This window comes from Sus scrofa, chromosome 14 (genome assembly GCF_054392235.1).
Source record: "Sus scrofa isolate SSC_HxYL_T2T_F1_AM1 chromosome 14, Sscrofa_HxYL_maternal_Yorkshire_Landrace_v2.0, whole genome shotgun sequence".
Classification (NCBI taxonomy): domain Eukaryota; kingdom Metazoa; phylum Chordata; class Mammalia; order Artiodactyla; family Suidae; genus Sus; species Sus scrofa.
This window is the reverse complement of record NC_139396.1, coordinates 34,141,662-34,154,305: the sequence shown is the minus strand read 5'-3', so window position 1 is coordinate 34,154,305 and position 12,644 is coordinate 34,141,662. Positions and strand designations below refer to the sequence as shown.

Genomic DNA, 12,644 nt, shown 5'->3' with positions numbered 1-12,644 from the left:
CAGTATTTTAAAAAGAAGAGTTAAAAGGAAAAGATTAAAAGAGCATGTATTTGTACTGTATCTAATTATAGATGAGAACCAGATTTTCTTTTCTCTTTTTTATTTGCATTTAGAAATATTTGGCACATACTAAATTAAACCTTGAGATTTTTCTTCTCAATTCTTATTGACCTCAGCAGAGGTACTTGTCACTGAGGCATACAGCACTACCTTTTTCTAAGAAAAGATAATCACTGCACTTGCTTCTCTACCCTGATAACAGTGTTTAGAATTTTGAATAACCACATTGAAAGAGATTTATAATTATCACAGCTTTTTGAATGAAATAAAGGAGCCATTTCTAGTTCTGATATTGTTTGTTGACCTGCACTGTTAATTACATTTGCCAGTATGTGCTTGTATATTACTTATCGAACTACAGATAATTCTACTGAGTTAATTCTGTTTGGAGGTCATTTTTGTTGTTAATTCTCATGTGTAGGACCCTAAGCTGCCTGTATTGAAATAGAAATGTATGATTTTCCAAGAACTTCAACTATTTCCTAGATGGAGTGAAGTCACGAGAAAAGTGGAATTCTGGGTTCAAATCTTGGAACAGAATGAGAATGGTGAATACTGCCCTGTAGAGGTAATTTCTGCAAAGGACGTGCCAACAGGAGGAATCTTCCAGCTCCGGCAGGTAATAAAATTGTGAATGCTAACATGGAATTCTTTGGTGCCATAAAGCTTATTGTTGAATTCCTTTTAGCAGAAATGTCAGTGATGATGAAATCTAGATTGGCCACGTCCATTTCTTATATTAAAGTTCTCTCCCACTTCATGTGTATTTCATTTTTCAAAAATAATTCTACTTATAATATTTAAAATCAGCTTCTGTTAAGTTTAAGTAAGGAAAAGATAAGCTTTAAAGAATGACTTAGATTTGAATTTGTAGGAAATAAACATATCAAGCAGCATTAGAACGTTTAAAAAGACAAGGAGAGGCCATGTGACATGGCAGGAAGAACAGGCACTTTGGCATCTCACATGCCAGGGTTGGGTGCTGGCTGTCCTGTGGCCTGAACTGTCTATCAAGCTCAGTCACCTCCTAGAACCTTTCCTCAGGTGTAAAGTGGAGGGGAGCTTTGCGGTGCTAGTGTGAAGATTGGTAATAGTGTATATGGAACCCATTGCTTAGTACAGGGAGGTGAGAAGTGTTTTTTTCCCTCTGGTGCCCAATAGTTCTCTGATTCTGTGCAGATACCAACTGAGTGTTGGTATGATTCAATTCATTTGGGACCCTAAACACCTGGAGTGAGCATCACACTCCACAGGTGTAACAGCCCATACTTAAGCACAAGACTGCCTCACTCCAGACGCCAGCTATAGCTATCAGGACCCCAGATGCCCACATTTCTGTCTGACTTGGCTGTGGTCGAGAGCTCCTACAACTCTCAGGTTTGGTAATTTGCTGGAATGACAAAACTCAGGAAAGCCCTTCCCTTACTGTTAATCAGTTTATTTTAAAAAATACAACTCAGGAATAGCCAAAGGGAAGAAATGCCTGGGGCACAGTATGAAGAAGGGATGAGGAAATTCCGGGTCCTGTCTGGGTGCACTGCCCTCCCAGCACCTGATATGTTTACCAACCAGGAAGCTCTCCCATCCCTATCATTTGTAGATTTTTATGGATGTTCCATTATGTAGGCATGGTTGATAAAAACATTGGCCTTTGGTGATTAACCCCACCTCCAGCCCCTCTTCTGAAGGTTCCAGCCTCCTAATCAAGGCTTGGTCTTCCTGGTGACCAGCCCCATCCTGATACCATCTTGGGGCTGCCAGCAGTTACCAGATGAAAAGTCACATAGTTAAAAGACACACCTATCACCATTATCATCAGGGAAATTTCCAGAGTTTTAGGAGCTCTGTGCCAAGAATGGAGGACAAAGACCAAATACCTTTCTATGATACCGGGGGATGTGTTAAGTGAATATAGCTGGATAGGTATGAATACCTGTCAGAAACCAATATAGTGGAGACATGTGGGATTTGTCACTTAACCCCAGAAAGATGTGATTTGTAGTGTCTGTACTGCCAGTGAAATTTGAGAATGAATATCTTAATGGAATTTACGTGTAAGACTTACAAATACTGTTTTTTGCTGTTCTTTACAGAAAGTCAACATTTATTAGACTATTATATCCTGTGGTAGTTTCTATACTTTAAAACAGTAGTAAAGTGTTAGAATGGCTAAAGAAAACGAATGCTGAAACCATTCAAAGCAAAATATGAAAAAAGATTAAAAGAAAGTTTGCTTAAACATTTAAATTTCTGAATTCTTAGGAGGAGGAAAACTGTAAGCACTTGTTCTTTGACCCTAGCAAATGAATTTTAGCAAATCCATTCTTGTATGGACAAGGCACTAAAAGCAAAAGGAAATTAGTTTAAATTATGGCAAGAGATATAGACATAAAATAGGACTCCAAAGGGTGTGAAGAACATCTTTTTCTGTGAACATCTGTTAAAACTATATATATCTTCTTTGGCTGCCTTAGAAATTCATCTCCTGGAAGGCAAGACCAGATAATTTTCTGTGGTTTGGTATACATTGGGTATTTAAGTGTTTGTCGCACTTCTGGCAACCTCTACTAAATGCGTTCAAAGATTTGTTGGGTTTATTAGGAAAGGCTTTTTTGAAGAATGTGCATCTTGACCTGATACCGAAAGAATCATGCAAAAGCTGGGAAGTCTTTATATATATATAGAAAGGGCAAGAATAAAAGATACAGAGGGTGAAATTAGGTACGTTTGGGTAGAAAGTAACATGTAGGAAGAACTGGAGAGCAGTAACTTAAGAGGTTCTAGAGTCTTTGGCAGCTAGTTCATGGAGGGCCTTGGATGGTAGGCTCATTGGAATTTAACATATGCCAAAATTGGGACCTATTGAACAGGGAAGTAGTGGTGGGGAACTGATGAGATTTACTCTATGCATTTGCTAGTTTTGTAGTTTTAAAAAATGGTCAAATAGCAGCAGTTTCAAGAAGTTCAATCTAATAATTTACATATTCTCTTCAAAGCTTTTCTATGGACCATAAAGCCATTTGGACTTTTCCTACACCCCCCCCCCACACACACACACACTTTTGTCCTGTATCTCCCCCCAGGGCGTGGTTACTTCACCATTCACATTTAGGCCCCTGTTCAAAATAGGTCACTTTCTGTCTCAGGCAAAGTAAAAACAAAAGGTAGCTAGTTAAAATGACTAAACTATTGTAGACAATTAAAATGTTTTCCGAGTTACTCCTTCTACAAAATATCTGATGCATAGTCCTTGGAAAATATTAAATCAAAGACATCTGCAACCCATCTCTTTAAATCTAGCTTGATAGGATCAATCATTGCCTAAGTTGATTTTCCTGATGATATAAAGCTCTTGGGAATTGAAATCCAATGAAAGAGGGGAAGAGTAACTGACATGAAATTGTATATTCAGATTCTGTTTTTCAGATTCTGTTTTACATTCCTAAAATTTATAAACCAACTTTGAAATCAGTGCTTAGGGATACTGGGAATTTTTTTATAATATTGCTTCATTGTAAAAAGTCATATAGTATTTATTGTGAAATGTGCTTAAAGAAAGAACAGCTTCTCTTTTGGTCAGCCCTTCATTTTGCAACTTGGTTTAAAATTATTTTATTCTGGGGTTAGAGCAGTGAATTCAGGATAGTGTAATCATTCTTGTTACTGTGATTGCTTATTTTTTAAAGTGAATCATACTATAGGCGCTGAGTTTGGTAATCTGCATTTTTAAAGGAAGTCTTGTTATCACCATCCTCTTTAACTTAAATACCATGCGTGTTTTTCTATAGCAGTATTTTAATAACTATGTAATTATTTCATTGATATACTATAGTTTAAGCAGTTATCAATACTATACATTTAGTTTGTATCTATTTTTGTTATTCTTATCATCGCTGTAAGATTCTTTATGTACGTATATAATTATTTACTTAAAACAGATTCATAGAAAGTTGAATTGCTGGGTCAAGAGATACTTACTTTTTAAGGCAAATTGCCCTGCAGAAAGCTTTACCAATTTATATTCCTACGAACAGTTGATATAATTTCCTTTTTCATAAACTTTGGGCAGTATTGTAAATTGCTTTTTTAAAAGATAATCGCTAGCTTAATAAGTGAAAATAAAGATGTTTCATGCTTTATTACTTTGTTATTTGCTAGTAAGTCGAACATTTTATATTGTCTAGCGTTTTACATTTCCTTTGTTTACAATGTTTTCTTTTACTGTTTCTTTTTGTTGAAAAATATATAAACCGTATATTTGTTCCTGATTAGTTTTTTAATTTGTAGTTTACTACTACAAAACATGTAAGATGGTGAGAGAGTGTCTCTAACGATAAATGCTTTTCAACATCAGCCTGTAGGGGTCTCTCTAAGCCAAATTTTTGGAAATCAAATTGGTTTTAAGAAACTCTTATCATTGTCTGGGATGCAGGGACAGTCCCGGCGAGTTCAAGTAGAAGTGAAGTCTGTGCAGGAATCCGGGACTTTACCGCTGATGGAAGAGTGTATATTGTCTGTTGGCATTGGATGTGTAAAAGTCAGAGCACCCAGGTCACCCAAGATGCAGGAGACCTTCCATGTAAGTTTCTGTTGATGGACCCACCCAAACGAAAGAATCTTTCGGAACCTCAGAAAACTGCCTTCCACAAACAGTCCTTTCCGTATTTTGCTTCTTTTGATATCTTAAAAAGAAACAAACAAACAAAAACACTCTGTTGCATTTGCATGAAATCACTGCACCAGATTGTTGGTTTTCTCTGGTACATGGCAAACTGAGGGTTAAAACATCTCAGCCTCCAGAAACTCCTTAGTGCCTGCTAGTGATTAACCTCCCCCATCACCCACCCCACTGCAGAAACCCCCTACTGGCTGGTAAAGACTCTTTGCCAGCAGGTGTTTGATTTCCCCTGGGGAGTGGGACTATAAACCCAGCAGGGAAAGTATTGTACTGGCTCCCGAAAAGGTCAAAGGAGTTGTTCTTCATTTTGCTATGAGAAACTCAAGGTTTCCCTCCAACTCCCCGGAAACTATAAAACCAAGAGTGAGGATGAGTGTAAGTGGGGGAGGAAAAAGCATATTCAGTAAATCAGAAAATATAAAATATGGGAAAAGATTCAGATTGGTTTTTTTTTTTTTCTTTTTTACCCAAATTTGTATGCTTGTTCAGATTGTTTAGTTTAGCCTGATTCTTGGATAAATAATTGTTGTGATTCTGCATAATATATTTTTTTTCTTTTAGGAGGAAGAGGAGGACATGGACAGCTACCAGGTAATGAAGCACTGGTTAGCACATAAGATCAGCTTGATTAAAATACTAAATTACACATCCTGAGTCCCACCAAACTGGTACTTAATAGTTACAAATACTGCGTTTTCTCAAATATTGTGTTTTCTCAAGTTAAAACCCAGTAGGGGAGTTTCCGTTGTGGCTCAGCAGTAATGAACCTGAGTAGTTTCCTTGAGGATGTGGGTTTGATCCCTGGCCTTGCTCAGTGGCTTAAGAATCCAGCATTGCTGTGAGCTGGAGTGTAGGTTGCAGATGCGGATCAGATCTTCCGTTGCCATGGCTGTGGTATAGGCCGGCAGCCGAAGCTCTAATTCGACCCCTATCCTGGGAACCTCCCTGTGCCCTGGGTGCGGCCCTAAAAAGACAAAAACCAAACCAAACCAAACCAAAAAAACCAAACCAAAAACCCAGTAGGGGACAATCAGCTGTGACTCTTAACCCTTTTCCAAACCCAGGGCTCCCCATCCAGGTCCCTACAGATCCATCTCTTCAGATCCTCTTCCCTGTACTTTTCCTCTCCTTTTCTCTTGGAAGAGCTGCCTCACTCTGGGCTTCAGCCAGGCTATGCCCCCTAGGTACTTTCCAAACTTTAAGCCAGCTCTCCTTTTCCCACTTCCTGGAATCATAAAGCTTTGGTTTTGTTTGTTTCCCCTTCTTTCCCTAATCTCCTGCAGGATTTTGTTGTCTGTTAGGTTTTATTTCCTGAGTCTGGTTAGTCATCCTTTAGGACCATCAGAGCTCTTTGGATCTTGATTATGTCATCCACTGTAGTCAGTCCTCTGGTTTGGCTTCACTCTAATTCGATAAAAATGTCTGCCTTCCTATAAGTCACTGATAAAAGTACTGTATCAGAGAAGGTTAAATACAGAGTCCTGTGGCACAACCATAGAGACTTCTATTAAGCTGACGTTATTCCATTAGTCACTGCTCTTTGGATGTGATATTTCAGTCATTTATAATTTCGTCCAAGTAGATCCATTGCACATTTCTCCATCTTGTCCACAAGAATGTCATGAGCTATTTGGTTAAGTGCCTTAGTAAAATCCAGATCTGCACACTATCCTCAGCATTCCACTGATCTACCCAGTCCTGTAACTTTATTACAGAAAGAAATGAGGTAAGATGGGCTCATGGGCAGGTGTTGACTGGTAGAGTTGTTCCTCTGGGGCTAACACCCCTGCCACTCAAAAAAAACCCCGTGGAAACAAGGAAGAGAAGCATTTACATGGCTTGTATAGACTGGTGAAACATGTTGAAGACTGGAGTTAAGAAGTTTGAAAAGTTCTTATGATGATTCTGAGGGACATAAATTTGGGGATTACTAAGTATTTGTGATTTTTTTTTTATTTTTTATTTTTATTTTTGCTTTTTAGAGCTGCCCCTGTGGCATATGGAAGTTCCCAGGCTAGGGATCAAGTCAGAGCTACAGCTGCCAGCCTACACCACAGCCACAGCAACACAAGAGCCAAGTCGCATCTGTGACCTACACCACAGCTCACGGCAATGCCAGATCCTTAACCCACTGAGTTAGGCTCGGGACCGAACCCACAACCTCATGGTTACTAGTCAGATTCGTTTCTGCTGAGCCACTACAGGAACTCTGTATTTGTGATTTTGATCCAGCGAAGAGACCTTAGTTGTGGGAGTGTTTGGGGTCCTACCCTTTGAGCCACCAGAAATGAGACTGGTTCTGGATCAGAGAAGGTCCTTTTGGAAATGGTCTGACTCTAGGACACTAATACCTTAATTTTCAAAAGTTTCTGAATAATGGGTGGAGTCAACTAGTGGTGGCAATAAAGATGTTAGGGTAACACTTTTTTTGAAACATATCAGAGTAAGGTAAGATGGAGCGTCAGATATCTTGTCTTGACATTATTTTTACTATATTTACTATTTATTCCCTTGTTTTCTTCCAGGATCGGGATTTAGAGAGACTACGTAGAAAATGGCTAAATGCATTAACAAAACGTCAGGAGTACTTGGATCAACAACTGCAAAAGCTTGTCAGTAAACATGGTAGGAAAAGCACCTTGAATATTCCCCTCCCCCCAGATCAGTATGCAATGAATCCCCATTTGCAGGCACAGAAATTAAAAGTAGACCAACAGGAGTTCCCATCATGGTTCAGTGGAAACAAATCTAAGTCTCCATGAGGACACAGGTTTGATCCCTAGCCTCGCTCAGTGGGTTAAGGGTCCAGTGTTGCCGTGAGCTGTAGTGTAGGTTGTGGACATGGCTCGATTCCCACCATTGCTGTGGCTGTGGTGTAGGCTAGCAGTTGCAGCTCCAATTCGACCCCTAGCTTGGGAACTTCCATATATTTCGGGTGCAGCCCTAAAAAGACAAAAAAATAAAAACAAGTAGATGAACACATCGGTGATAGGGATGGTGAGAGCATAGGGACGGTGCTTATTTGCCTCATATCCTTTCAGAAGCACATTTATCCAGTTGTAATGATGTCTTTGCATAGATCTCCCTCACTCTGTAGCAAGGAGAAAATACAGAACCTGCAGCAAACATTGTCCCTCAAAAATAGGTAAAAGAAGGTGCTAATATTACTTGATTTCTTGTCCAAAAGCACTGGAACCCTCTGACTCTTGAAGTGATCATCCTGTGTGGTTCCACTGTAGGCCTTCCATGCACTGCAAATGTCCTCTCTGAGAGTACAGCAGCCTCTTTAGCTTGAGTTAGGTTTTTACTGTGCACTTTTTTTTTTTTTTGCTTTTTAGGGCCTCATTCAAATCAAATGGAAGTTCCCAGGCTAGGGGTCGAATCGCAGCTGCAGCTGCCAGCCTGCACCACAGCCGTAGCAATGTGGAATCCAAGCCTCGTCTGCCACCTAACCACAGCTCAGGGCAATGCTGGATCCCTGACTCACTGAGCGGGGCCAGGGATTGAACCCGCGTCTTCTTGGATACTAGTTGGCTTCATTTCCACTACGCCACAATGGGAACTCTTTACTGTGAACTTTTAACTACAGATTTGGAGAAGTAATAAGTTGCTAGTGAACCCTTGTTGACCAGTTCCTGGGCTATTGGCACATCCTGTTGACATGCAGGACAGAGTGTGGACAGCAGGTGAGGAGTGAGATAGCTGTATGACCCTCATTGTTACTGTTGTAGATAAAACAGAGGATGATGCTGACCGTGAAGCTCAACTTCTAGAGATGAGATTGACCCTGACCGAGGAGAGGAACGCAGTCATGGTCCCCTCGGCTGGCAGTGGGATTCCAGGCGCCCCGGCGGAATGGTATGGATGGGTGGTTCTCTGTGCTCATGGAGCTGCTGGCTTTCTCTGTGAATTTTGCCTCTGCTTTGATTAATGGAGGACTCAGCATAGCACGTGGGAAAAAAAGTTGTTTGAATTAGAGGCAGTGTTAAATTATTTTTACCACTGGAATAACTATGGCCTAAAACTGTGTTTTATTAAATAATACTATTATTGGCCCAAATAATTAAGATTTCTGAGAATCTAAATCAATATTTAGTACCATTGCACTTAGCATTTAAAAAAAAAACAGTTAATATGTTAATTACTTGGGTCATTCCCTTAAAAGACGGTTCAGTCATAATAAAATTGCATCTCCAGGAGTTTTTGAGTTTGGTGCTGGTTTAAACTGAACTGTCAGCAAATGTTCTCTGCCACTTTATAGAAATTAAAAATAGTAATGTAAGCCACATGGGGCTGTTAGGTATATAATTTTATAAGAAAGTACCTTTAAACAAGGGAGCTTCAAGTATAAACAGGTACATGGGTCTTTTAAGACTGAGTTCTGGTATCAGAGCATACAATAATTATACATGAGAACATCAGGGAAAAGAAGCAGCAGTTATAGTTAAGTCTTTGTGGCATCTCTGACGTGAAATTATAGCAAACCCAGTACCCAGAATTATCATTGGTTGACCTGTCATAGCTCTGAATGTATTAAGGCTGAGTCACAAAGCATATACTGTGGAGAAAATCTGCTTTATTTGAGGTGCTGTTGTTCATTATGTTTTAGGACTCCGGTTCCTGGAATGGAAACACACATTCCTGTTATATTCCTTGACCTAAATGGTAAGAGGTGCTTTCTGCAGGCTTTCCTCTGACAAACTAGTGTCCAAGTAATGTTTAGATTCTAACAAAACATGCAGTTAGACAATTCTGAAAGCCTAAGGTTCAGGTCTGTGTTCTCTCTCTCTCTCATTTTTTTTTTTTTTTTTCTTTTTAGGGCTGTACCTGTGGCATATGGAGGTTCCCAGGCTAGGGATCAAATCAGAGCTGTAGCTGCCAGCCTATGCCAGAGCCACAGCAACACGGGATCTGAGCCGCGTCTGCAACCTACACCACAGCTCACAGTAGGGCTGGATCCTTAACCCACCGAGTGAGTCAAGGGATCAAACCTGCGTCCTCATGGATACTAGTCGGGGTCATAACTGCTGAGCCATGATAGGAACTCCCCAGGTCTGTTTCCTTTCTTTTTTTTTTTTTTTCCTTCCGATTTTCACCCTTTATTCGGAACACAGGGCAGTATTACAGTCTTGGATCATTAAATGAATACATGTAGTGATATAGTATTGACAACAAGATGACCTGAATTCTGGGAGTAAGTGGTTTTCCAAGGAGTAGAAGAAAAAAGAGGTGCAAGATCTTCTTCAAAGGAGAAGAGAACCACATTACTCAGCTGCCAGAGGTTTTGGCTTCAACTCATTAATGGCTGGAAGGAGCGCCAGTCCTGGTTAGCTATCTGTGATCTTCATCCCAGCAAATTGGATTCTCCAGTTTCTCACGGTAGTTGTAGATAGAAGAGTGAATGACTCCAGACTGGCTTTTAAATTGGTCTGGATGACTACTAAAGTGTCCTCCCTTCATAAACCAGCACAATCTTCAGAGTGACTGTTGCAATAAGGAGCCTTTCATGTACTCCCAGTTATTATATAGTGCATAGAGGCTTATAAGTGTTAGTCCTGCTAGACTACCTCGTGCTACCCCTCGAAGACCACCTGTACATTTATATAACATGCCTGTCATGGTTCCAGTTGCTACTGTGTTGCGGTCATCTTCTGCACCTCTAGTTTTCTCAATGATGACAGCAAATGCGCTATAGAGCAAAGCCAGAGAACCTACAGTATTAGCCCAAAGTGCCCCTTGCCTAGTCATCATATTCAAAATCTGTATGTTTCTTGGTTTGGACCAGACCTGTTCTGGGTTTCCTTCAATCCTAGCCGTAGGCCATTTACAACTACAAATGCAACCCCTGTCTTACAACATCCTCCAGTGGTAAAGAAGGCCAGTTCAAGTCTGCCCCAGGTTTTATTAGCTCCAGTTAGCAAAATACACTCATCTGTGTCCTGCACAAGATATCATGGATCCACATTTAAATAAGGAGATAGAGGGTTCATACCAGTTAGCAAGACTACCACCAGACCCGCCAGCTCCAAAAAAGTCGGCTCACCCCCCTGTGGTTTTGTTGCCGCTTCCCCCACCCCCCTCCCTGGTATAGCAGCAAACTGCCCGTCTGCTTCTCCCCGCTGCCTCAGGCCGGGATCGTCAGATTGGCTGGTGCTTCTCTGTAACAGCGGGGAAACCTGTGTTACCACCACCTCCTTCACAGGCTGACCTTACCCAGGTCTGTTTTCTGTGTGTCAGAGGACTCTAAAACTTGACAAAGAATTAATTGCCTGAAGAATAGTGTCTTTATAATTGTAATAGGTGTGTTTCATCATGTGTTCTCACATTTCATTCTACAACCCATACTTCTATGTGTGCTTTGGTCTCCCATCAATTTAGGATGCTAGCAATATTTTCCTGCACTTAAAATATTTTTTTCTTTAATTCTTAGGAAAATACTTCTCTCTGGAAAGGGCTAGTAACTAGTGGTGCTTAAGTAGAGTGTTTTCTTTTATCTGGTGTCTTCTTAGCATTCCCTAATGAATTTCTCACTTTTCGAGTTATTTTGCCATTCATCCCTGCCTAGTTTTTTTAAATAACTGTCATTTTTCCCCCTCATGTAGAATATTTTGGATGTGGCTACATTTTACGTATATTCTGTCTGAGGAGGAGGTACAATGAAAAGGTAGATTAAAGAGCTAAAAATAAGTTAAAAGCCAGCATTTAAATTCCAAAGACATCTGCAGAAGAACTGTGTATTAAAATGAACTATCCTAAATAGACAGGCTTGGATGTCCTCAGTGGTTTTTCTTCTGCCCAGCTGAAAATGCTTTATAAGACATCAGGTACTTAAGCCCTGTGCCGCTAGCTTACTTATATGTGTGGGAAATTTTTATGTACACACGGAGACAGAGAAGACCACTTTGCCACTTCCATTGTCCGTCCACCTGTTGGGGTTTTAATGTCTTGCCACTCAAGGCAGCCCTGTATCCTCTCTTGTTCTCTTGAGCTTTGGAGACTGAGGGCAACTCTGGCCTGTCCTTACGTTAGTTTCCTAGATAGGTGAGGCTGTGTGTGTGTATTTAGGAGGGTTAGAACGTAGAAAAGAATAAGCTTAAAGAAGTCTGTTGTAGGGCTGTTCCAAGACAGGAGCAGGACCTTGTTCAGCCTGTGCCCATTCTCAGTCCACCCAAGCCCACACATACTAGAAAAGGTACTTTTGATGTTTGCTCACAAGCTCAAGAGGGGTAGGGAGTTGGGAGGGCCAGGCTTGGAATGAATAACCAAAGTACCACAGGGCAACCCTTCAGCTTCTAGCTCATATAGCCAATTGATTCTTTTGTTGAATTTAACAGTCAGATAATTGGAATCACTCTCATTCTCATTTCTGCGATGTACTAAAAGACAGGGAATTGGGGTTATAATCTTATCATTAACATTTATGGGCTGACCTGGAGAAACCTCTTGGGTTTCTTGGCTTCAGTTGCCTCCCGTGTAAAACAAGGCATAGAAGGAGGAGATTGGATTAGATAATTTCTTGAGGCACTTTCCATCTCTAAGATCTGTGAATTGTTTAATGGTCATCATCTGTGTCATGTCAGATTTCAGAGCCAAAAGCAAATGAAATCTGAGGCAGAAGAATTCTCATACTAAGCACATTGAAATTTAGCTGGTAGGGGTTATCCTTTGAAAGGATCTTCTTCTTTAATGGAACTTCTTTGCTTTCAGCTGACGATTTCAGCTCTCAGGATAATCTTGATGACCCCGAAGCTGGTGGATGGGATGCTACCCTCACTGGGGAAGAAGAGGATGAGTTCTTTGAACTACAGATTGTCAAGCAGCATGATGGAGAGGTAAATAAAGCCTAACTCGGGAAGATTGGATGAAAAGTAGTTTCTTTAACCTTTCCATGAACCTTTGGAAACAA

General features: G+C 40.4%; 1 protein-coding gene and 1 pseudogene across 7 annotated transcripts in view; one reads left to right on the top strand and one right to left on the bottom strand.

Annotated features, from left to right (window-relative positions):
* KIF13B (kinesin family member 13B) overlaps positions 1-12,644 on the top strand; it is a 201,901-nt gene that overhangs the window by 128,043 nt on the left and 61,214 nt on the right. For 6 of the 7 annotated variants that reach the window (XM_084997781.1, XM_084997778.1, XM_084997776.1 and 3 more), the window contains 7 exons: positions 547-679; positions 4,493-4,639; positions 5,300-5,329; positions 7,264-7,363; positions 8,470-8,596; positions 9,348-9,403; positions 12,446-12,570. In XM_084997781.1, the coding sequence (XP_084853907.1) occupies positions 547-679; positions 4,493-4,639; positions 5,300-5,329; positions 7,264-7,363; positions 8,470-8,596; positions 9,348-9,403; positions 12,446-12,570 (718 nt within the window). Of the gene's footprint in view, positions 1-546; positions 680-4,492; positions 4,640-5,299; positions 6,817-7,263; positions 7,364-8,469; positions 8,597-9,347; positions 9,404-12,445; positions 12,571-12,644 lie in introns of all 7 variants that reach the window. The other variant, XR_014828434.1, reaches the window with a different exon arrangement.
* LOC102159521 (mitochondrial import inner membrane translocase subunit Tim23 pseudogene) lies at positions 10,214-12,313 on the bottom strand (annotated as a pseudogene).